General features: G+C 40.2%; 1 protein-coding gene across 3 annotated transcripts in view; it reads right to left on the bottom strand.

Annotated features, from left to right (window-relative positions):
* The window catches only part of PSD3 (pleckstrin and Sec7 domain containing 3), a 493,623-nt gene that overhangs the window by 327,469 nt on the left and 138,892 nt on the right, over nucleotides 1-27,262 (bottom strand). For all 3 annotated transcript variants that reach the window (XM_054565912.1, XM_054565914.1, XM_054565918.1), the window contains one exon: nucleotides 5,898-6,006. In XM_054565912.1, the coding sequence (XP_054421887.1) occupies nucleotides 5,898-6,006 (109 nt within the window). The remainder of the gene's footprint in view (nucleotides 1-5,897; nucleotides 6,007-27,262) is intronic.

A 27,262-nucleotide genomic window follows, 5' to 3' on the forward strand; every position in this document is an offset into this window, starting at 1 on the left:
TAAGATGCGGAGGGGGTGTGCATGTGTGTTTATATAACAGAGTATCAGCCATAAGAAAGAAGAAATACTTGCCATTTGCAAGAGCACGGATGAACTTTGAGGGCATTATGCTAAGTGAGACTGAGAAAGACAAATACCAGATGATCTCACTTACATGTGGAATCTAAAAAAGACAAACTGATAGAAACAGAGTGCATTAGTGGTTGCCAGGGGCTGGGATGAGGGAGAAATAGGGAGATGTTGGTCGAAGGGTATTAACCTCAGTTACAAGATGAATAAAGTCTGGAGATATAAAGTACAGCATGCTGGCTACAGTTAAAAATATTGTATTGTATACTTGAAATTTGTTAAGAGAGTATATCTCAAATGTTGGTTATATAAGAGAGTTGGCTATTTTGGACATTTCATAAAAATGGAATCATAAATGGAATCAAAAGCTCAGAAATGGACTTCTGTGTGGTATGTTCAAAATTACATTATCTTCTAAATGTGCTCACCACAAAAAAAAAAAAAAAGCAACCCTGTGAAGCAAGGGATATGCTAACTGGCCTTAATACAGTAATCATTTCACAACGTACACTGTATCAAATCAGTACACTGTACACCTTACACTTGTACAATGTTATCTGTCCACTATAATAAAACGGAAGAAAATAAAGAATTATTCGGGCTTCTGGGTCACTATGGCAGTGGGACACAAGTTTGCCTCCTCTCCTCTAAGTCCTATTTCAAATTTCAAAAGAAAATAAATTCCTAACAGTGCTGACAGAAAGAGAAACGTGATCAAGCTAGAGGTTTTAATGAGTCTGTCATACTAAAAGGGATAGGATTATAACCACGAACAAGATACAGCAGAAGTCAACCCAGGCTAACCCAGAAAGCCTCAGTCATCCTAACAGCAGAGCCACAGAGAAGCTACAAGCCCCAAGTTGGCAGGTATCCCATACCTGGAATGGGAAGAAGAACAGATGCCAACTGTAATTAACTGGAGACTTAAGAGAATTGCCTATAGGTCAGCTCCCCACATCGGCCCCCTCCCCTCTTCCTTTCTTACCCAGGTTCTTGCTGGTACCAGACACTCAGCCTGGGTGTAATACAATGGGCCGCACACCCGCCTGCCCCTGCACAGCTTCCCGACCTCACCCGGAGTCTCCTCAGCCCCCTCCGCATGCAGCGAAGAGGCCTGCTGGGGACACACAATCCGCACAACAGAGAAACCCAGCTATCTGTTTGGGAGCCTGGTTTTTCATTCACGCATAGGAATGGAAAAATAAATTCCGACAGACATTTGAGGAAAAGCAGTGGCTTTCAAGAGAAGTTCTAAGACTTAGTGAAACAGAACTGACCCTGGATGAAGCAGAATTTGAGAAACAGAAGATAAACTTAGAAAACAAATTCTAATTAATTCTTCAGAGAGATTCAAAATTGTAATGAATTCATAAAAGAACAGAGTGCAATGAAAACTGAGTGATCAGAGCATGGGAACAGACTCTTGAAATTATAAATATAATGATCAAAATAAGAAATTTCCTAGAAAGAACAGAAGGTGATATTTTAAAACAGGAGAAAAAAATTAAGAGACACAAGCTTAATCCAATCCAGGAGAACCAACATCCATCTATAGGCATTTCAGAAGGAAAAATCATTAAAAAAATAGAGGGGGAATAATTTTAAAAAATAATAACACACATGTTTCCAGATGTCACGCCTCCTGACATGTCAGAGGGCTGGTAAAGAGAACCCTTCAGAGTGTCCGGAGAGAAGGAGCACGTAACACACAAAAGAGCAGGCGTCAGCCCAGTGCCAACAGATGCCCACAGAGAGCAAAACAGCGCTCCGGAGTTCTCAAGGGAAAGGAGCTGAACCTGGACTTCAGTTCCAGGGAAATCAGCAATGAAGCATAAAAACAAAATAGTCATTTTCAGACATACAAAGCTTTAAGAATGTTACCCATCCCAGAACCTCTCTGGAAATATTAAGAGATATACTCCAGAGGGAAAAAAAAATAAGATTCCAAAAATGCAGCGTGGAATCCAAGGAGCAGTATATCTAATTAAGAATGCAGTAAAGAATTCTGTCAAAGTGTAAGGAGAATAGTGTTATAAAGGCCTAGAAAACTTTTGGCACAATTTAGAACAAGTTGTCAGAAGGTTCTAAGAAGAACGTCTTCAAGGTGAAAACGAATTGCCAGCTACAAATACTACAGCCACATCTAGTAATAAAGTAAAGACCTAACAATCAAACAGCAAACTGTAACAATTTTCTACCCCCGCCCCTTACTCTTTCTCCTCTCTGCTCAGATTGGCTGTACTGTCCCTTGAGCAGAAGAGGTTAGGGACACAAGATCTACTTCTTCACTTCAGGTCTAACCACACTACTCGGAGGCTGCATCTTGTACATGCTGATGCTAGATTTTAAATGGTTTGAGTGAACCTGAAGTGAAAGCACAAAAGATTTTGTTAGAGTTTTGGAACAGAACGTAAATGCCATAAGCCTTGTAAAAGAAAAGGTAAGACAAAAACCCTGGCCGGCTAGCTCAGCTGGTTAAAGCATTGTGCCAATATGCCAAGGTTGCAGGTTCAATTCCTGGTCAGGGCACATACAAGAATCAACCAAAGAACACATAAGTAAGTGGAACAACAAATCAATGTCTCTCTCCCTCTCTCTCTCAAGGGAAAGAAAAAAAGCAATAAAAAAGTTGATAAATCAGTACAGAACATAGAAGAAAGATTTTGTAAGCTTTTAAGAGTTAATATAAGAAGTTAGTTGATGCCCCTTCTTAGCACCCCACCGACTTTGTCGCTGCCTCACACACCTCCAAGTCAGTCACCTGTTCTCCCTACAAGCCAAGGAAGTCCTAGTCTCCCTCAGAGGCTCTCAAGCATTTCTTCCTCCTGGCCTTTGACCAAGAGAGAGAGACCAATGACTTTGGCCATCTGACTCTGCCTTAGGAACACTTCAAAGAACATCCTTTCCCACAATGAAGCCACCCTCCGTTCGAGTGTACTCTCCCTGAACAGTACAGAAAAGCCACGCTGGTCCCCTAAGAGCAGTAATCTCAAGGGGACGGGCGTGCTGAGCGGCAAGTCCGGGAGGCACTATCACCCATCTGCTGATGGATACAGGCCTTGTGGTTAGCCCCGGGGGAGGCTCCACGGTCCCTCTTTTTTCACTTTGCAGCTCCCCAAATATTGGAAGAGGCAAACCTGCCACCAGTAACTTGCTGCCTCCTCATAAGTCACAGCACACCTGGTGTCACACACAGCTCAGAGCCTCACAGCAACTACCAACTACTGCTCTGGCCCTTGAAAAGCTCCTGAAAGCTGTGGCAGCTCCCAGAAAGGAGCAGAGAGGAGAGAAACCAGACAAGCATGGTCCCCTCTTTCCTTTACCTATATTGATGGACAGATAATGAGAATCTAGATTTTAAATCCCAACCCCTGGATTCTTCCCACTGTTCACATGTCCTTCCACACTCCATCCAACGCCCTAAACACTGGTCGCTGATTGAAGATCCCTGCTATAAGCAACAGCTTGCAAATAATCTTGACTCATCTTCCCTAGAACCTCCCACCTGCAACCCATGTTAAGTCCCTGCTCAGTGGCCAAGTCTAAGCCTCTCTTCCTAGAGCAGCAACACCTTCCTTGGGCCTAAGTGGGGATCATGACCCAACGGACCTCACTGATCTCAGGTGATGCCCCCTGGGTATTACACAAGATGCATTCAAAAGTCACTGTCGGCATTTCCATTTTTCCAGCAGGCTATTTCTGGAGCATTAAGACAGTTTAAGTCATTTACTTAACCCATTTTTAAAAAGTCCTGGGTGAAAAGAGGCATGTCTATCAATCAAATTCAAAAGGAAACACGACCCTACTCTCTCTACTACCTTTGCCTGTGGTCTCCTGAGTTTGGGCAGTGTTTTGATGACAGATGAATGGCTTATATAAATAAACTTCAAGAGTATTTTTGAAATGATAAAAATATACCATCACGTCTTTGTGAAGCTAGGAAAAGAGGACTTTTTCAAAAGTCAATAAAAACCTGCATCTTTTACCTTCCTACAGTAAGAAACAAAACCTGCTGCCCCGTTCCAATGTGCTGATCAATCCACGTTGATTCATGTATCTAAAACAGAACTTGGCACTTCCTTTTTGCATACCTGGATAAAGTGCAAATTCTTCACCCTGCCTTAGAAAGCCCAGCAAGATTCTGCCCCTTACGTAATGGTTATCGTTCTAAACTTAGCTCCCACTGATACGCTTTACAAACCAACCAGGCCAGTCCCCTCCCTGTTCCTCAAACAATTTATATTTTCTGCTACCACACTTTGCTCATACCATGTCCTGTCCCAAAACTCTAGGAATCAGAATCCTAGTTATTAAGAACAAGTTCATCTTCCCCCTCCTCTGTGAGGTCACCAGACCACAGCTGAAAGGGGTCATTCCCTTCCTTCAATCACTCACAGGCACATTTCTCCCTGACCAAAAAATAAGCTACTAAAAGTCAAGACCTGCATCTTCTACTTCTTTCCGCCCTCACAGTGCCAAGCACACAGTAAGAACCCATTAAAAATATTTGCTCAATAAATGCACACATACATTCACACTTGCAGAATAACATCACTAAATAAATAATACCAACTGTTTTTTACCACGGCAAATAAGGAACGGAAGGTTTAAAATATCACTTTGATTTATCTCAGATATACAGGGGAAACTACTCAAAACCTATGAGCAAAGAAGAACCAAACCCAAACACCAATAAGTCAGGTAACTATGCAGACATTTGATTTACAAAGCAAAGTAAAAATCATGTTTTATCAAAGTCCAAATAAGCTTAATCAGCACAAAATCACAATTAGGTATTCAAGTTAAGGTTATGTCAGGGAGGAGTCTGGAGTGCCTACAATCAGTCCCTCTCTGAAAATAATGACTAAGTGCCACAAACCTAGGGCCCAGAATACTTAGGTATTTGTGTGACATGATAAAGAGCAAATTGGGACCTGTTATAAAGACAGAATGATGTTTTAAAAGTAACTTTGCACTTTTAAACTTTATTAATAGTCCCCAACTACTGAAATATCTAATAAGTATTCATTATTAAGGTAAAAAGGAATTATTAAATGGCTGCATATACACTGCATTCTTGATATACCCAAATATCATGGGATTCACTAAATAATCCCATCTAACACATGTCAAAAATGTATAGTAATTATTTGACTTTTTCAACTGACGACAACTACACTAGGTCAGATTCCTTGTCTACTCAAAACAGAAACAGGTCTCAGGGAAGAAAGTCAGGTCTGTACTTCCAAATGCCAACTTCAAAGCTCAGGGATGCGACGGTGATGATGGTAACAGCAGCAAACACTTTTACAGCAGTTCCTACTACGGAGCATGGCTGTGAGGTCCTTACATATGTCAATGTTCTTAATCCTCAAAACAATTCTGAAACATGTATCCCTATAATCTCATTTTCCAGATAGAAAACTAGGCCACAAATAGATTCGGTAACTTACTCAAGGTCACACACCTTAGAAGTTACAAGGCCAGATTTCAAATTCAGGACGTACAGATTCCGGGGCCTAAGCCCCGAACCACATGCAACGTGCCTTTCCTAATTCCCAAGACATGCTAATATTTCCTTTATCATCTACGTTTTCTCCCGCATTTTACCCGCATTGCTGCCTTTTTACTTCCATGAAACATGTTTGCTTCAATTATTCATCAAAAGTCTTCCTAAGATGTAGAATTCGGAAATATACGATGTGATTCTTGTAGGTGATTTCAAGTAGGTTTGTAGTTTGAAGAATTCTCAGCTCCTGAGATTGAAATTTCAGTAGTGTTTTATATCTGTGACCTGAAGGAGAAGCGCAGGATAAAGAAACACTTACTAGTATCTGGAGTTTTCTCTTCAGATCTGCCAAATAAAAATTCGTATTTTGCCTTGGCAACACTCTGGGAATGTGCTGATGCATTGTTACCCCAAACAAATGTCTCTGCCTGCAAAATTAGAACAAAACAAAGGCATAATTAAAAATACATCACACAGCAAACCAACCAAGAAGTTGGCTAAGTAATTATGACTCGACAGAGTGCTATACAGCCATTAAAAAAGAAATGTGAAAAACATACCCTGACAAAAATCAGAATACAAGATGACGACTGCAAGATTACAACTATACAGGGCCTGGCCCCTTCTTTTATTACAAAATTATGTGACATAATTCTATAGCATAATAATATCACACTCCAACATACCATATGGCATTTTAGGTCAAATGTTCAAATTAAAATGATAAATTATTACACTCATATTATTACCCTACCAATCACACTCAAGCAGGCCTTACTTCTGATGGACCCTGTATTTAAAAAGATAAACACATGAACATGTGTAGGGAAATAAGAAAAATATGAGGAAGTTGGCTGGATTGGAAGGCAGAATTATGGTAGAATTTTTAAAAATTAGGTTTACATTATTTTTTTACAATGGGGAAACTATTTGATTTTAGACACATCATTTTCCAAATGATTACCATTACCCACAGCCCACAGCAGGAGCGTTTCTGCTGTGTGTAGGGGTCTGCTAAACCAACAGAAAAGAATCTTGCCCCCAAAGTGAATACATTTTTATTTAATCAGGAACCCCATTCAGTCACACAAGGCACAGAAGAGCTGGGCATCCCATTTATACCAATTGTCCTAAATTTGAGCATCTGTCCCAGTGTCTTATGGAATTCTTAAAAGTCCTTTTATTTGAAAGAAAACCCACAAAGGTGACCGTGAAAGTGGTTCACATCATGATCGTGAATTCCTACAACCTTCTTCTTCACTGCTTTAGGCAACTGACAAAAATCAGAAGTGTCCCCCTTCTCTTGCCTAGGATTAATTAAAAATAAGTAATGAAATAAAAATTTCAAAACACAAAGGTGACCTCGTCCAATCAAGGAGTCATTGGGACCCCGACATTACTCACACTAGTTCCCACCCTCTAATTTAATGAGACATCTTTCCCATGTCTGAGCAGCAAATGACCATTCTCTTTGGGAGAGAGGAATACGAAGAGTTTCTTCAGCAACCAGACAACTATCTCAAAGACGGAAACTTTATGACATCTTTTATTTCCTTTGGAACAGAAATGACTGGCAGTCGTAGAAGGCCCATGACTGGGTTATGATGAACTCCATCTCCGAACCCCAGGCAGACTCGTGGCCAGGCCTCTCTCTGTTCTTATACACGGATGTCAAAGACCTAGCTTGTACAATTTTGAGGTTAGCAATTTCTTGAAATAGCTCTATAATCACTTCATGTTCCTACTGTGTAAAATTTATATTTCTGGAAAAGGTGACATTCTTCTTGGTGTCACATGCTTGATGATCACAGGTCATTAATTATCCTTTTCCCCAATAGAGAAGACATGTTAATTTTCTGATGTGTTTAGGGAGCTCCAGGCTGGTGAAAGAGGAACCTGGTGCCCTAACTGAGGTAGGGTAGGGAAGGCTCTCTGAGGAACCAATACCTGCAGAGCCAAGAAGGATGACAGGCTGGGGACAGAAACATCCATCTTAGCAGAAGGAGGGTCATATGTGATGCCCTTAAAGTATGAAAGAACTCCGCTACCCTAATAACTGAGCGAAGGCCAATGTGGTCACAGAATAGGGGTAAACGGGCAAGTGTAAGGCCGACCCGGAGCACAGGACAGCAGGATGTAACACTGGAGGGCAGGCAGGGGCCAAACACACAGGGCATCCAGGTCAAGGAAAGGTCTCATGCAAAGACCCAAAGGGTTTTAAACATACAGTGGTTCCTTAACATTTTTTTAAAGATCATTTACACTTCAAAAGATTACAAGCATTGGAGTGAATCAAGAGGAAGCAGAGACATCAGTTAGGAGTCCAAATGAGAGAGTATGGAAGCTCAGAGTAGGGTAATAGAAGTGGATGAATTTGGAATATATTTTGTAGAGAGAATCTACATTAATTTTCTGATACAGTGAATTTAAGGAATGAAGGAAAGGAAGAAATGAAGGACAATTATAGGAAATAACAATTACTAACCACTTATTCCAGGCCAGGCACTGTTCTAATGAGATACATGGGATCTCTCATATAATGCACGGAACAATCCTCTCAGGTGGGCAATACTAACATCCCATTCTCACAGGTGGAGAAAAGGAGGCAACAAGCAGGTAAATAATTTATCCAAAATTACACAGCCAGTAAATTGTGGGTCCCAGATTCAAATCCTGAATCCAGAACCCATGACCCAGAGAATGACTCCCAGGAATCTGGCTTGAGCAACTGGGAACCTGAATAACGAAAGGGGAGAGAAAAAAGGAAAATTAACGATAGCATGAATCTGGACTTCAGGTGATTTCCCAATGGCTCAGTAAAAGAGAAAAAACATTTAAAGAAAAATCCATTACGATGGTGCTAGGGAGCGGGGAACATGCCATTGACAAAGCACCAGTTTTAAGAAATTTCAGAAAGGTAATTTTCTGGTGTACAGTCTCAACCTAAAGCATGAGAAGTATTCTCTAGAGAAAGGTTCCCCTTGAGCAAAGGTTTTTAACCTCAGTTCCATGGGTGTCTGCCAACAGAACTCTGGAATTCTGAAGTTAGATGAGGGCGGGGGTGGGAGGGGAATTCATCTTTACTTTCACTTACCTTAAGCTGAAACTTAGCATTTTTTTCCCAAATATAAATGTACACAACAAACCACAGTATTATCATGAGTAACTAACTTTGTCACCAATAGAAATCATAGCCACTCTCACACCACAAAAGTTGCTGCAGGTATTTTGAACTATCATTTACAATCATGCCTACTTTGAAATGACAGTAGTTACTAGACCCATCACTAAACCTTATTATTGAATAAAAAAATACAATATCTTGCCACATCACAAATTTGTGAAATATTTTGGTAGCCAACATAGTTTGTTTCTTTTGCAGCTCCATGTATATTATTGCATGCACTTAAAGAGCATTATTCTAACAAGAGATGCAGAGCTTTACCAAGCTATCAAAAGGGGCCACGGCACAAATGTAGATTAAGAGACTCTATTCAAGAGCATCAGGCCTCAAACTGTAGGTCATGACCCACTAGTGGCTTCTGTAATCAGCTGTGTGGGTCATGACCAGATTTTTATATAAGTTTACACACACACACACACACACACACACACACACCCCAGAATAAAACTGAAAAGATCAGAATAAATAGCACATAGTAAGATAAGCAGTTTTATAAAACTCATAAGTTTGTGTATGTGTATTTGTGTGTGTGTACTGGGTCATGATATAAAATGTATTTCTCCTTGTGAGTCATGATCAAAACTGTTGGAAATACCCTGCTCTAGAGTGGCTCTCAAAGTTTAGCATGAACGGACATCACCTATAGGGCTTGTTAAAACACATGCAGCGGGGCTGACCCAGAGTTTCTGATACAGTGGGTATGGGATGTTTGGCCTGAGAATTTGCATCTTCTAGCAATTTTGCAGGTGATGCGAATGCTGCTGGTTCAGAGACCAAATTCTGTGACCCCCAGCTCTAGACCAGTATATTCCATACTTTACTGTATATATGAATCACCTAGGAATCTTGTTAAACTATAGATGGAGCAGGTCTGGGTGGGGCCAGAGACTCTGCATTCCTAAAAAGTTTCAAGGAGATGCTAGTCCATAGAGCATACTTGTGCTGAGGCTTGGAAGTGAAGCAGTGTCCAAAGCATATTCAGACTCTCATAAAAGAGAAACTTTTAGGGGCTGCTCTAACCAGGTGTAAAATATACTAAAGGGCTCCACTCTAATAAGTACTCCATACTCTGGCAATCGTGGGAGACTCTAATTGTGATTCAGGACCAATCAAAGCATTAATATTCTCTGACTTGCCTAGTGAAAGAAAATGCATTCTGCTCAAGCGCATTACTCTGAAAGCTGAGAACCCCACTGATGTATCCTGTCCCCATGCCAAGGGCTATAAATCTTCACCCATCTCTAAGATTTTTGCAGGCCTTTGCAAAATCGTATTTGAAAAGCTTGATAGAAGACCCATATAATTCAGCACTACTTTTTCCTTCTGTATTACTAATTGAATAAAACATTCTTTGGTTTTATCACAGTCATTTTAAAAACATAAATATCATTAATAAATATGGGACATGAAGTAACGTTAGCAAGTGGACTGTCAGATGATCCAGATTTAAATCCCAGCTGCGACTTCCACTTAATCACACACTAATGTTTAGCCTTTGGACTTTAGCTTCCCTATTGATAAATAGTGCTATTCAAATTTATCTGTAAGGTCCTTTCTAATTCTGAAAGCACAAAAGATTCTTCATATTTCTGAACCACCTGCACAGGTATTTCATTAAGGAAGAATAACACAAATCTTTTCCTTGTGGTAAAATTACAATGACATGATTTGCCAAAACATGCCTGCTCTTAAAGAGCAAGTCTACCATTAAATGGACAGGACAGCCCTGGCCGGAGAGCTCAGTGGGTTGGAGCATGATCCTCTATACCAAAGGGTGTGGGTTCAATTCCTGGTCAGGGCATATGCCTAGGTTGTGGGCTCGATCCCCAATCAGGGTGCATGTGGGAGGTCACTGATCAATATTTCTATCTCACATCAATGTTTCTCTCTCTCTCACTTCCTCTTTCTCTAAAATCAATAAATATATCCTTGGGTGAGGATTTTTAAAAAATTAGACAAATAAAATCTCACCCTTACATTTTATATGGCTTTTCAAATATACAAAGAATTTGCACTTGCATTATCCAACCCTCAACATGTTATTGATGATAATTACCAATTTTAGACACACAAAAAATACTATTGATGTAAAATAACTCTTTCTAGCTACAAAAAATCAAGAGAAAGCAGAATGCTGCAAGGAAATATTAAAAGAAATAAAGTAGATTGGGGGGGGAATAATAGGGTCAGAGGAGGCTGTGGTAGAGACAGGGGTTGAGAGCAGAGTTTGAGGAGGGTGGATGCTCCCTCGTTTCCCTTTTCATTTCAATTTCAGTATGATGTTCAGAGGATGTGAGAGCCTCCTACTCAGTCAGAGTTGAGTATTATAAGGTGCTTTAGGCCAGGGAAGATTAAAAGCTAAATGAAAAACTATAAAAACATTTCACAACTCACTCAAAACCAACACTTGGTTCCAACGTTCACACTCCACATCCTGTTTAACCCCATCTGCTCCTACTATCCAGGCCAATGGAAACAGGGCACTGCACATGTCAACTTAAGTACAGGCAGGGACTTGCAGCTTAGTGCTAATGCTACAAAAGGCCATGGTGTTACGGGCTGAAATATGTCCCCCAAAATTCATATGTTGAAGTCCTAATCCTCTGCACCTTCAATGTGACTCGCTATCTGGAGACAGGGTCTATAGGCTCATTGGGATGGGCCCTAATGCAACGTGATCAGTGTTCTTATAAGACAAAGAGATTAGGACACAGACACACAGGAAGACCATTTGAAGGAACAGGGAGAAGGCTGCCATTGGCAAGCCAAGGAGAGAAGCTTTGGAAGAAACAAGCGCTGCTTGACACCTTGATCTTGGACTTCTAGCCTCCAAACCTGTGAGAAAGTTATGTCTGCTCTGGCTGTCTAAGTTACCCAGTCTGGTGGTAGTTTACTACGGCAGTCTAGCACAGTAATACGTTAGGGAAGGCTGAAGGAGTTGGGCACAAAGGTAAAGTTATTTAAAATGACAGGTAATTTAAGTCCTGTAAAAAGGCAACAGAACCAATCCAAGTCACACCAAGGAATACTCAAAGACCAGGAAAGGGGGAAGGTGGGGAGAGGAGTGGCTAAAACAAGTAGGATTGGTGAAAAGAAACGGTTATCAAGCAGTCAGATCCCTAGAACCCTACCTCTGCTTCATTAGGTAACTGTGCCTCCCCAACCCAGGCACAAAAATAAAACTTAATTCACTGGGGAGATTTTTCAAAGAACACCTCTGGCCTGGGGGACACCAGGCACAATTGACAGAGGATGCCATAGTGAACATGGGGATTTGCTGTCTGGATGTTGAGATGCTTAGACTTCCCTCACCTGGCCTACGGACTGCACCCTAGACTATACCCTGCCAGCAGGAGATCTGAAGAGCTTTCTCTGCAGAATGCAGCCAGCCCAAGAAGACCTAAATAATTAAATCAGGGACCCCCTAATAAACAGCCTAACCAGATCCTCCTGCAGTGAAGCTCAGAACTTCCGACTGACTATGTAGGTCCCACTATGACATTATTTTCCTTAACTTTCATGACTATGGTGTATTTTGAAAATTACGGGCCAGTTACTTAGTAGAATGTTCTTCAATTTAGGTTTGTCATTACATTTCCGCATGATTAAATTCAGATTATGAATCTTCGACAGGTCTATCACAGAAGTGATGCTGTTCTCTTTTCATCCTATTTAGAAGCACAGGACTACAGCTTTGTCCCATTATTAATCATAGTCATTTCGACTTGCTGGGCTTCTCCAGTGTCAACTTAAACTTCTTCTCTTTGTCATTAACTTGTATGTTGTGGAAAGACACTTAGAAATTGTAAACATCCTCTTCTTCATCGAACTTTCAGATTATAAATTTATTTTATCAGCGTGGACTGAATTTACTATTTTATTCAATGAGGTATAATCCACTGCTTTTATTATTTATTTTGATGTCCAAAGTGCCCAATTTTGGCCAGTGGAAGCTCTTTCTAACTGGCTTCTGTGTCTTTTTGATATGTCCCCATTATTTTCTGACCACTTCTTTACTTTCTGGTACAGTATGATGTTCCATGCTGCTTCTCTCTGAAGTCAGCTATTTCTTTAAAATAAAATGTAAAATTAAATTGAATTAAGATAAAATAAAATCTTAGTTCCTTTTAGTAATATTATTTAGAATTTAGATACAAAAACTAGGCATTGGGTGGTTAAGTATGCTCATTTTTATTTGTTGGAGGGAGAAAGGGAGAAAACTGCTCATAGACCAATTCAAGGGACAAAGCTAGAGGATTTAAAAAGACGACACATGCACACGCGCTGTTGTTTTACGCCACCAAGTGTGTGATGCTTTGTTATAGCAGCCCTAGGAAACTAACAGACACACGGAGAAATTTATGTTTAAATTTATAAATTTTTATATCTATGTTTACTTCTACATCTATCTAGTAAGAACTCCATGCGTTCACACAAGTATCTTTTCCATAAGGATGCTTCAGTTTCTTTCAAGTATAAACAAGTGAGCTGTTAGTGAAATAATCACAGGATTTAATGATTGGTTGTTACTCAACCTGTACTGTTCCTTGTTATTGCAGTTCATCTAAATATACTTTGCTCTAAAAAATTTTTTTCAAAGAAATACACTTTGCTCTTCCCCTATAATTTAAAAAATTGTATTGCTGAGAATCAAACAAAACCATTTATTCCTTCAGGCTATAAAAAGAGAAACTCAAATCCTGTCATGTGCAGCATTTTTCCCTTTAAAAATATATTTGACATTTGCCTGCATATAAACAAGAGGAAAGAACACCGGTGTTTGAGAAGAAGGGCTTGGCCCATGTAATTTACAATCCCCTACAGCCAGCCCCTACTCCCTTGACAGGCTAACTAGATAGATACTCCAAAAGCCAGTAACAGCCCCAAGTACAGTTGGGACAGAGAGCCTCTCAAGAGTAGAAAGAGGCCAAAAACAGCCAGACGACAAATGGGGTAACAGAAAGACCAAATCCTTGACTTTTAAAGGTTAGTAACAGCATGGAAACCAAAGGGCAGAGCATGAATTGGGACGACAAGGCCAAGGAAAAGGCAGCAGGAAACAGTCTCTCAACTCAGCTCCTCTCTGTTCACTAACCAGCCCTGCTGCCAGCCCGCTTCACCAGTGTGAGCACAGAGACAAGAGCAGAATTCATGGCCTTTTTAGAAGCCCCTGGAGGTCCATTCTCATCTTCCTACCCGACGCTGTCATTTCACTCAGCCCATTTCCTGAAAGCGCTCTCCCCTGGGACAGGGCAAGCGAGGGCTCAGCGGGGCCTCCAGGCAAGGAGTCGGGGAGCCAGCCCCATGGGGGCGGCAGGGGCTCCAGAGCAGAGGCCCAGTTCCAGCTGCCTCCCAGTGCCATGCATGTGAAGTTAGGGGGAAGGACATACAAGCAAGACTTTGGCTGACTCCAAGGTAACCTGCATCTTGGAGACACTTTCGTTGTCTTCTGATCAAATGAGAAGATTTTATCTCCCTTCTAGGAACTGTGCCTGCTGCCCTGGGCAAGGCTCTGAATTCACAATGCAATATGACTAATTATAAATAGTGAGAGCAGCTTTATTTTTTTTGGAGATTGATGTAGAAAGTTAGGGGCTCAGAATCAAGGACAATAAACATTCCTTTGTAACAAAGCCTCCCTTAAAACAAATGTAAGACAAAAGGATTCAGTTTTCCTCACAGCTCCTTCACTATGGAACCAAGTCACTAAAATGTTGGAGAGCTTCAAAGAAAGTATTTAAAAGAAAATTAGCAACCAGCCCTGACTGGTATGGCTCAATGGGTTGGGCGTCATCCCTCAAGGCGAAAGGTTGTGGGTTCAATTCCCATTCAGGGCACTTGCTTGGGTTGTGGGTTTGGTCCCCAGTTGGGGTTCGTGCAACAGGCAACCCATCCATGTTTCTCTCCCTTTCTTTCTCCCTCCCTTCCCTTCTCTCTAAATATATACAAAATCTTTAAAAAATTTATTAAATAAAAAGAAAATTGCCAACCAAATAGTATTCGTTCACAACATATCCTCTGCCTTGCCCCTATTTCACTGTCAGTAATAACAGATGGGTGGGCCCCGAGGCAGTGACTGCACAGTCTCAGGGCTTTAGGTCTGATTTAAGCCCGTCTACTGCCTGCCTTTTCGCCTTCCTCGGGCTTTGGATCTATGTGCTTCTGATAATGTTAAACTCATAAATGAAGTGGACAATATAAAGACTCTGATTTTAAAAAGAAAAGCACACATTTTTTTAAGCCTTTGAACATATCTTCCTTGCTAAGGACTCTGAGTTCTTACTCAGAAGGCTGGGGCTTTCCACACGCAGAGCCCGCTGGGGATTTAGATCAGGCAACACGAAGGAAGACAAATGCCACAGAGAACCTGAAGAGCCAGCCCAGCATAATCAGGGTCCCTCTGAGGAAATCAACCTGACTTTGAATCAGTAACATTCACAAGTGCTCCCCTATGGATTCAGGAAAAAGGAGGAAAGTTAGGTACTAAGGAAACTTCAAAACAAGTACCACGCAAAGCAGAGACCACGGGCTCACAGTAAGTGTTCAGAAGTATTTTTGCTGAGTCCTTATAAACGCAGCAACCTCAAAAAAGCCTTAAAACTTTGGCAGAAATATCACAAAGAAATTACATAAACTATCAGCCTGATTCATCTAAATCTAAGCTTTGCAAAATGCAAAAGCATCTTTAGTTATTTCAAAGGTTCCAGTAACTTCTGAAAAAAAAAATTAAACCCACTCTCATTTTTTAAACCCACGTCCTTCGGCACTTTGACCAGAAGAACAGGAGTTAAATGTGAATTCAAGGTGGATCTCATGAAAGCTAAGTGTCCTCTCATCTTAGTCAGCTACACCTTCATTTCCCTTAATTTGAAAGTCAGCTCTATGTGGCTGCAATGTATTTCAGTGACATATGTAATACCTAGGACTGGCTCTTACAAATAAGACATGCTAAAGATTTTTCTTAATTAAGGTTAAGAAAATCAGCCTTAATTTTCTTCTCCTCCAAGGAGGTATGTGAGTGATTAAATAAATTAACCCAACATTCTTTTCTACTTATAAAGTACTGACCCAGCCTGCCTGTTGGGAGAAAAAAGTGCCTCCGGACTAGCACGACCATCCTGAAAGTCATAAAATCCAGGCTGTAAGTTAAGCTAAAATAGCACACGAAATATCAGCCCACTAATTTCTACAAGAAAATATACAATCCACCTAAATCATGCCAAAACAAATTATCTCCACCCAAGCATGTGCCCCTTTGAAAAACACCCAATGATTGTGAGTTTGGTATCACAAAGATAATCAGAAGAGTCCATCACCCCCTGGGAAGCATCTGGTTCTGCCCACAGGACATAAATCCCGACCAGATAATACCAAGCACCGCATCCCTGGCTGTTAGCAGATGCCCATTATGAAAAAGTGTGCATGCGCTGAGGTAGAAGGATCTATAAAACACACATCTGTCATGGGAAGGCAAAAAAGGACACCAAAGAGAACATAAGGTCCTGGAAATAGAAATTTAACAAAAGATTCCAAGTCAATTCTCGGACAAATTAACACTACCGATGGTCTGGACGAAATTTTTTATTTTAATTTAAAATGATACAGAAAAGCAGAATATATGATGCAGGTCCTTAATACCCTTGTTAATAACCAATAAAGTCATTTCTTCAAAACATCCTAACAAGGCAAAATGTATTAATTGCCTGATTTTTCACTGATAATTTCTCAGCATCTAGCTTCAAAAAGTCTTGAAGAAAGTCTACAGGTAAAAGACATACAAAAACTGACAAAGTAATCTGGATTTTGATTTTCCAAAGATCTCCATTCTTGAAACACAAGCACTGTTAGGACACTCACACAGCTGCAATATTAAAAGGTTCCCATTTTACATGTTTAGCTTTTACATAGACACGAACTAGTGACTTGTCAGCCAAAATAAGTACACTCGTTGGAAACCAACCGCCTCCATAAGCATGTTAAAAGTAAATAATTCTTTCAGGACTTGCACGTCCTATTTGGTCAATTACCTCATCAGGGACCTCATGTTATCGGCTGGTGCCTGACAGAGTTGTCAGCCTCACCCACAGAAGCAGGTGATCCAAGGCTTGTCTTGTTCTGACTCATACTTGAGAAAGATAACACAGGAGTGAAACATTCTAGAGCCGTATTTCTTTTTTTTTTTTTTAATCCTCAGCTGAGGACGTTTTTTTCATTGCTTTTAGAGAGAGAAAGAGGAAGGAAGAGAAGAGAAACATTGCCCTGACTCAGTGGATTGAGTGCCGGACTGGTTCGATTCCCAGTCAGGGCACATGCGTGGATTGCAGGCCAGGTCCCCGATAGGGGGCGCATGCGAGGCAACCACACATTGACATTTCTCTCCTCTTTCTCCCTCCCTTCCCCTCTCTAAAATAAATAAGTAAATAAAATCTTTTTTTTTTTAAAAAGAAAGAGAAACATTGATGAGAGAGAGAAACATCAACTGGTTGCCTTGTATACGCCCCAACTGGGGAATCGAATCTTCAATCTGGGCATGTGCCCTGATTGGGAATGAAACCCCCAACCCTTTGGTCTATAAAACGATGCTCCAACTCACTGAGTTACACCAAGGCTGGAACAGGTGGTCCAGGCACAGCCTGCAACAGGGTAGCCAGCTTGTGGATAAACTACAGCTTGCTGAGCTACTTAGGTGCAATGAATCTGATTCCGAGAAGCAGTGCCGGAGAACCTAAATTTTCACCGAACGCCCCTCGCTGGTCCTTAGACACACTGAAGCTACCACCCTGGAGCTCTGTGAGGGACACGGCTGACTCCTCAGAAGGCACTGGGGAACAGCAGAGCAGCTGGCAGCAAGGAGTAAGGAGCCCACTCCGCTTAGGCCATCTCCGCAATCCCTACAACACAAACTACAACCACAAAACATCCGGGAAAATATACTAGTAGGCTTTCTGGCTTACTGTGGATATTTTCTTACAACTGATATTAAAGTTGTTAGTTGCTATTAACAATGGCCTTATATCTCTGCAGTGAGTGAGACAATGCTGTTAGCTTCAAAGTTGCTTTTGAGGGCAAGTCATCCTCACAGATGCTGGATTCCAGCAGATAATGCACAAGCTAAAGAATAATGAGTGAATGAAAATTACCTTTGTTCTTGAATACAGAACACTGAAGAATAAATAATTCACCAAGAGATTTCTCCACTTTCATAGTTTTAATGACATTTACACACATCTACACACTACAGTCTCTGAGCACCAGAGCTTCTGAGGATCAGAGGCATGTTCTATTTTTACATCTATAATTGGAATATAAAAATAATACGATGAACTATATTTTTAGGTTGAGTTCAAATCATTCTTAGAGTTTTACTAAGCATTATTAATAGTTAATTCTAAGAATGCTTGTTCAGGCTTGCTGGAAACCTAGAAAATGACTTGTTTCTGTGGAAAAATAAGAGCAGAGTTCCAAATAATAAAATTACAATTTAATGCCTCGGATTCACATGTGAAAGGCGGAGGCTGCCCATGCATTTTACTTAAACATTTGCTAAAACCTTGTTAACTGAGGCTGACAGCTCACATCAATTCATGAACAAAGACCACTGATATGAGTTTGATTGCAGATTCCTAATTTTGCTTGGGGGGAACGGAGAACAAATCATCTGTACAAGAGAAAATGAGTTGAAAATACAAGGAGGTGGTGGTATTATTAGTGTAATACTCCCCTTATTTGGAACACAAATCCAACAAACACATATTCAGAACATAGAAGATAGATTCTCAGAGTGGACAAAGTAGGCAACGTTTAAAAGTTCATGCAATTGAATATAGATATTTCATTCAGGACAGCCCCTTGGGGTTCTTACAGATGGAGAGTTTTGGTAAATTTTATTATTTCCTAATTCTTGTAAAACTCCAGTTTATTAGGGAGAAGGGCCAAGGGCAAACAGACACGATCAAAAATCAAGAATAATAAGCACAAGTCTAACAGTATAAACAAATGATAAAAGACAACATAAACAAAGATGAAAGACAAGTATAGATGCAGAGTGTTTGCAACATATTTAAGTATCCAAGATATAACAAATTCCAATAGATCAATGAGAAAAAGATAAATCAAAAGAAAAATAATCTGTGAAATGTCAATACAAATGACCATTTGTATGTCGATGTTCAACATCAGGAACCATCAGTGAAATACACATTAAAACAAAAGTTACCATTTTTACCCCATCATATGGGCAACGATTAAAATATAAGGAAATAATATAATTTTCTCATCTGGAAGAAATAAAAGCGTGACTTCGAAAGGTTTTTGAGAGGATAAAAGAAGATAAGACAGGGCCCAGAACATAATGAATGTCCTACAGATGTCAGCTGCGGCTGTCGTCGTTGTCGTCGTCATCATCATCATCATCATCATCACACTTGTGTTTCTAGAGGGGCGGGCCAAAGCAGGGTTACAGTGGTTACAAATAAACAATACAATGATTAATAAATGATAATACAAGAATAAACTGTGTTTCACATACTCACAGCTGTAAACCTACTTTCACTCACCCTGTATATTATTCCGTTTACATCTCTCTCTCATTCAACTATAAGCCTCTGAAGGACAGGAATTGAGTGTATATTTTAAAATACTTTTTATTCAATAATATTATTGGCATATTTTCATATCAGTAGTCTATATATAGTAGTCTACTGTATGAATGTAATTTAAATTGATCAATTTCTTACTACTACAAATAATGTTGTAGTGGTTAATTTTCTACACATTTCTTTACATTCCTTTCTGACAAATGGATTAGCAAAATCTCCTAGAAGTGGGATTTGGGGGCAAAGGAAATGCACACTTAAAACTCTTGATAGGTGCTGCTGAGCTGTCATTGGAGAGCCTGTACCAGCAGGGGGCAAGGGCTATGTCTCCAATCACGTCGGAACCCCTGCCCAAATCACAGCTCTTAGCACATCTTAGACATGTAATAAATTGGATGAATGAAAGAAAGTCAGAAAGAAGAAGAAAACGGCATCATATGAGGAAAGGCAGGCCACTGGGGACACGCACAACAGGTCGGAATGTGACACCTAGTCCCGCTAAGCCGATGGTAGGACAGAAGGGGAGGCTGAGAAGAGTGAAACAGGCGAGTGCTTCTCACCCTGCAGTGGGCATACGGAGGCTCAAGATCTTACTAAATTCTAGTTCATGTTGGGTAGATCTGGGGTGGGGCCTGACACTCTGCATTTCTTAAAAAGCTCCCAGAAGATGCTGATGATGTTGGTCCATGGACTGTACTTTAAATAGTAAGGAAGCAGATGATTACAGGAGAGGCAGAGTAGCACTGAAGAGTTTCAAATGTCAGGCTAAAGAGTTTGAACTTTGGTATTTAATTATTCCAGTAGTCAATTTAATGGAGGGGGTATATTAGAAGTTTCTGAGCAAGGGAGACCTAATCACTAGAGAAAAAATATCAGCTAAGAAAAATCCGTATGCCACATTCCCAACCAAGTTTTTCTTGGGGGATGGTTTATTTTGTTTGTCATTTCAGTATTTTTCTCAGCCTTGGTTAATATTGTGTACAAACTTGCAGTTATTTTGGCAAAGTATCAGTGCATTACATATATTCCTCTCTAGACTAAAGATGATTGTTAATAATGGAAGAGACAATTAACAGATAAAAACAAAAGGATTAAAAGTTTTGTACTTCCTTATTTATCTCTCTTGATCTCCTCTGGTCCATTCAACTGAGGCCATACCCCAAAGCTCCTGGTCACTGCTTTATCACTGTTTGTGGGGGCAACCAAGGGTCCGGTTAGAAGTCCTTTTATAAAAATGACACAGGGGTAACCAAGTGCTAAGTCTCCCCCACCACATGCCCCACCCCCACTGCCATGACCACAACCACTACAACCACTTCAGATTTAGCACGAGATGAGTGCCAGTTCTTGGAGCACATGTCAATCACCCCAACACACCTAAGCTTCCAACTCAAGAAGTGAACCCAACTCACAGAAAGACAGTCCAAGCTAAGAATGGCCTAGCCAGAGCCCAAATCCCCAAGAGCTAACTCCAAGTCATCCATTCATCTCTGTTCTCTCCATTCATCATCAGCACTGGAAAGCTGACAGAGGCAGACAGCAGCATTTACTGAATTTCTCTCTGCTATTCCATTACAGCCTGGAATGGGAGGGATGTAAAGAAGAGACAGGAGTAAGTTGGAAAGGCTAAACTCAGTACACAGCCTTGGCATTTCTGAGAACATCCTCTCATCTGTACAGTCAGAGTTCAGAATGCAGCAGTTCCAAAGCTCTCCTGAAGTTCTCTGGCAGGAAATCACTGCTTGCCAAAGCTTACGAGATCACAGAGTTAATAATGAAAGCACTTGTACGTGGGGAGAAGTGTGGGTGCAACTAGAATGACCAAGGAACCGAACAACCTGTGCTGAGTCTTAGGTAAACGAGTCTTAGGCCAACACATTTCAGACCATGGCCTGGTGCACTCACACAGTGCTGGAGTATAGAGATGTAACCCATTTGGAAAATAACGGGGCTATTTTTATTAAAATTTGAAAGGTGTGTACCCTTTTAACACTCTATTTGTAGGAATTTATTCCACAAAAGAACTGCATGCCAAAGAGGGTGGTAAAATGATGTTCAGCAAAATATGAGGAACAGCTTAAATGTCTATCAACAGGGGTCTGGTTACCTATACTGGAATATAATGCTACACAATAGAGATATCAAGAAAAGAAGGAGGAAGACTTTATGTGCTATTCTAGAACTATCTCCAAGATACACTAATAAGCAAAAAAAGTAAAGTAGAAAACAGTTTGTAGAATATGCGATTATTTATGGAAGAGGGGGAATGTGATAGACCATCTCTGGGAACAGACTGCGACGGGAACTGGGTTTCTGAGATTAGAGAAAGGCTTTCATTTTATAGCTCCACCTTTTTGTTTGTTTGTATATATATTTGTATCACCCACGATGTATTATTATTTCCAGTTTTGGGAGTGATTTGGTTTTGTTTTTTTCTTGAAAAAGTTTCCCAGTGCAGGAGCATTCAAGGAGTTACAGAAAACCATTTACACACTTTCCCATGAAGGAAAATTGCAGGTCAATCTCACAAAACTAAATGTAAAAATCCTTAACAAGAAATTAGCAAAGCGAATTCAACAATATGTTAAAAAGATAATCCATCATGACCAAGCTGGCTTTATCCCAAGAATGTAAAGCTGTTTTAATTTTAGAGCTCAATTAACAGAATTTACCGCTTTGACAAATGACAGGAGAAAACCTAAAAACCTATGTGATTATCAGAATATATGCAGAAAAATATTTGATAAAATTCAACTTCAATATATTATTTTTAAAAGAAGACTTAGCAAACTAGGTATAGACAGAAACTTCTAGAATCTGATAAAGGCACTGCAAAACAATCCACAGCAAGGGTGAAATTCTCCCACATGTCCTATAAGCAAAAAATACAAAGGAGTTTAGTGGTTGCTTTTATCCCCTTTATGGAGGAGAAACCCTAAAATATCCTGCATATGATTTCAGGGTATTTCATGACATAATACACTTCAGCACTTCCAAAGCCAGAAGTTTCATGAATCCCAAGTGAAGAAGCCTTGAAGTAAGTACTGTATATATATTGATAGTATTATATTCTATAGTACTATCAGATTCATGGTACTAAAATAAGACTCTATACACTGAAGTGTTCAAAAAAAGTTGAATGGGTCCTCAGCCGACAAAATAAAGTCCACTCTGCAGCCCTGATCAATCTGGCTCCAGTCTCCTTTTCCAGCTTTTCTCTCTCACTGTGCCACTAGGCTAACCAACAGTATTCCTCTACTCAGTGGTTAATGCTGATGACTCCACCAGCCTTGTCCTCCACCATCTTCTCCAAGCTCACAGGCAACCAAGAGAGAAATGAGCCAAGTCATCAACTTTATGACTGATAGATCTGCAAGGAAAAAACAGCTATAGATCTATGTCAAGAATCGACAGACTTCCTCAGCCAGACCCCGGCAGAGCTAGGCAACCCGAGGCCACCCTGACAGGGCATGATTCCGAACAGAGGCCCAGCAGGCACTGAGCTGAGGATCATCGTTCTGTCTCCCCGGGTCACCATCAGACAGGTCGTTCCTCTTCCCATGGCGGCCACTCTGACTGGAAACATGAGGCCAGGCAAACAGAGCCTGCCTCACGAACAGTCATCTCTTTAATCTTCAAGACACAGTACAAGCCCCACCCCGACCGGAAACCATCCCATCCCAGACAATACTCATCACATTATCCTTTCCTCGGAATTCCAATAGCACTTGATGCCTGTGCTGCACAGTATCTCTTGTACACACTGATGGGGAGTCTATCAAGATAAAATAAACAGTAAGTCCTCTGATCCTACGACCGTTTCATCTTTCTTTGAATTTTCATCGTTTAGATGCATGTCCTGAAAAAAGACAACACTCAACTATCCACTGATTTTTGAGACATTAATAATGTCAGAATGTGGAGGGTAGTCTTTCATAGGTAAGAAGGAATCCTAATAAAGAGGGAAATATGATCAAGAGGTGTTTTCTGAAGATTAATAGTAAATGGCATATCTGGTTAGAATATAAGATACAAAAAAGACACATGAGGAAAGATAAAAGAGAAGAGAGAAAACTACAGTTATTCAATGTAATTTGGGAAAGAGTTCTTTCAATGTCAGAGTAATAAATTACAGAAGAAATCATTTTTAAAAATGGAAAGCTGTCCAACAAAGACAACTGAATAAAAATCATGAAAACACATTAGGAAATGTATAAAGGTTGCCATTGGTCAACAGGTGATGATAAACTGACACTTCTGTGACATTGCTATAACATAATTGGGCTGTTATAAATAGGAGGTACTAAGTCATTTCTATCCTCTTCTATTGGTAACCAACAAACTCCAATTAGGTCCTTATGAGAGTTCCAAACCTACCTAAAGAGAATAATGAAGATGACTCAAGGAACTGAAAATAAAATTTCTACAAGGAGCAAAAAGTTTAGGGCAAATATAAAAAAAAATTTCTTCTGAGGGGAAATCATACTCTTGAAAGACTAGAAGTTAAAGAGAATATAGCAGACATTTTACAACTCCACTGAAAAATGGAGAAATTCAACAACAGAGAAATTTTAGCTAAACATGAAGGAGAAACTCTGTAAATATAAGCATTGTTAATGGAGCAATGGCAGAAAAAAAAATTATCTTTTTTAATTAGTTAACTCATTACCTGGGAGTCCACACAGCTGTCAGCACAATGGGACAGCAATACATAACAGAGCTTAAAATTTAAGCTATCTAAAGACAAAAGAAGACAAAGACAACAACAAAAGAAGATCCATAAAAATTTAATATATATACAAGGTATTTGTGGATATAAACACTCCTCTACAGAGGTCTTTAAAATTGCCATTGAAATATTTTATTTGTCCTGAGTCAAGTAGCATGATAAATCCGAAATCTGTCTATCAAATACATTTCTAAGTCCCGGTGGAGGGTATATATGCTGCCTTCACTGCTCAGGGCTTACTCTTTCAAGCCCATAACAGACATCATTGCATTCTGGACGAAACCATGTAAAATCTACAACACTTTCATTTTGCAGAAATCTTATATTAGTCTCAAAGTGAAGATATGTCAACTGTGATCCTTAAAACTATGTAATAATGCCTATCAAGAATGCCCTTAACAATTTCTCCAACATTAAAAAATTTAGAAATCTTTGATTTGCTTTACAGTTAGTGATATATGACAATATAGACACAAAGAAAAAAGAAATTTGGAGCGGGGGGAGGATGATGTTATTTTGGAAAAAATGACAAACCACATTGCTAAACAATCTCCAGTGAAATGCCTTTTTTTACCGGGTAAAAAGGTTCGTCTTAGGTTGAGATACCCCAGTTATTCCAGCTGACGCCTGAATCCTTGAGCAGCACTCTCAGCTGCCTCCTGATGCTGAAGAACTGACTAGCCTAGACTAGCAAGAGCCTCAACTGGCTCTTGACAGTTTCTTAAAATTTTTTTTCTTACTCTTGCATATGATTACAAACTATGAGCCAGGCACTGTGCTAAGAACGTTATATATCTTATAACCTTCTTCCTTCCAAGCACTTGAGATCTAGGTTCAGTTGTCCAGTCCTAGTTGACAACAGAAGACACAGAAAAGCAAGGTCACATCAAGCAACCGGTGGAGCCAAGATGTGCCATCGTTTCTGGAAGAATTCTGCTTGGATACCATACATATTCCCATACATTACACACCACAAAGAAGTTGACCCTGTTAATTTCGACTTCGAAAATGAAAACTTTCTTTCAAAACTTTCCTCATGCCCATACCAGATTCTCTAAGGTCTCTGTGTCTATAGATTCCCAGTTTGTGAACTTTAGGATTTTTCTCCCTCACTTTACACATACTTAACTAGCAATAACTAAAATTCAAAGCATCAAGACAAATTAAATTCTCTTTCTTCAAAATTACTCAAAAGGGCAGGCTGAAACCACCAAAACATTTAAAAATTAGAACCAACGATTAGTTCTTCATATTTATCCTGCCCGGGAACTTCTGTTACATAACATAGCTGGGGCCAAATAAGAATAGGGGGTGAGAGAAAAGGAATGAACAGTAAGAGTGTTTCAGGAATAAACAATTTATTAAGTGTACTAGGAATTTAATGAAATAGCAATATTTTAAGGCTTTGTTTATAGCTAAAGAGGCCATATTATTGTTACATGGAGCAAATATGTTACTGAAAAAACTAGGAGGTATCAAGCTGGTCCATGAGATAGGTCCATACATCCTAAGTGTTCCCTGCAGGTACTACTTGCACATTACGTCTCTGTGAATGTTAGTACCTGCTTCTCATGATTTAACATCAGTAAGCAGGCCTACTTCACATACCGTGAAAAGTTACCAAAAAATATGGAATTGATGCAGTTCAGCACTTTCTACAAAAAAATGTAATAACTCGGAAGACAGCACATATATATATGCATAGTATCTACCTATATGTGCCTATATTTACAGGCAAAATAGCTCAAATAAAATAAGCCCTAAGAAATACTATTTTCTAATTCAGGTTAATAACTCTTGTTACACTGCACGAGACTAATACCTTACTCCCTAAAACCTGCAGCACTAGGCTGCCTCAGAACTAATCCACAGTCCGGGCACTGCCTGCCCCTTACGGTGGCACCTCGTGAGCAACCCGCCACTCTCAACTTCTCTGTGTGCAGCAAGGCCTCCTTGATCGCAAAGCAGCTGAACTGCCGAGTGGTTCAGAACCGGCTGTTTTTGCCCAGAGAGGCACAAAAGACTCCTGTGTCTACAAATACTCTCAGCTCAGCGCCAGTGGTCTCCATTTTACATCCAAGCCACCCCTTTTGCATATTTTGAAATTCAAAGAAAACATAACATTATAAACAAAGTGACATAGAATTCTGCATTGGGCAATCGGACGGAGCTATTATTATAACTAGTGTTGCTTTTAGGTCGGACTTTTTTTCAGCCCTAATATGTTTTTTAAAAATCCCAGCCCTAAAGTGTTTAAAACAGACCACTAAAAAACAATTTGCATGACCAACTTATTCTTCATTGAAGCTCAGCTTGTAAAAAGGTTCATTCATGTCAAAAAGCTATTTTTAAGTGTGCCTTACTCACTGCTTTGAGTCCCCTAACAAGTAAGCATTATACTTTAGAGGAATTTTAAAAGTTTAAAATTATATTTCTCCCAGCTCATTTCCACCTCCCCCAATTCTGCCATCCTGAATATCAACATTATTTTAAACTTTGCTGTTTTCTGTTAACAGTAGCTACATTCATTGGTCACTCCAATAAGCCTTCTGAACGCTCTGCCATCTGACTTGGAACTCAGCTATACCAGTCAGGTTTTGGCTACCTCGAGATATGTGAGCACATCCTGCCAAAGCCCAACTGAAATCAGAGGGAGATCGACCTATGGACGGGAGGCTACGCCCTCTGGGAACTGGCATTCCTCATGGTCCATTCACGAAAGGACGGCAGGATTTACTGGCCAGGCTTTGTTCTCTCCCATCCCATCACCCCCTCCTCAGAGGGTGACAGATGCGTCCTATCTCCTGGTGAACATGCACCTCATGTTGCCAGAATGACAATTTAGTACTCAACTGGGGCATAGGGTTTAGACTATGCTCCGAAAACTGACAGCCCTGTGTCAGTTGCAGACTTGCGGCTACAAAATGCAGTTAAGAGGCCTACAGGAAAGGCGTCCAGCCCAACAGGCAGGGGTCGACTCGCAGGGTTCCTGAGATGGGTGACGCCTCAAACATGCGAAGCCAACAGGCCTACTCTTCATTCTGACATACGGATATCATCACACCTGCTAAAGGGACCTTGGTGTTTTCTGTGCCAATTTCTTCCACTAAGTTTAAGGCGTATTAGTAGCGTGATATCATTAATCCTCACAAAACCCATGAGGGAAGTAAGCAGCA

The sequence above is a fragment of the Pteronotus mesoamericanus genome, unplaced genomic scaffold (assembly GCF_021234165.1).
Source record: "Pteronotus mesoamericanus isolate MK-2021 breed Mesoamerican mustached bat unplaced genomic scaffold, CSHL_Meso_final contig_169, whole genome shotgun sequence".
NCBI classification, from domain to species: Eukaryota; Metazoa; Chordata; class Mammalia; order Chiroptera; family Mormoopidae; genus Pteronotus; species Pteronotus mesoamericanus.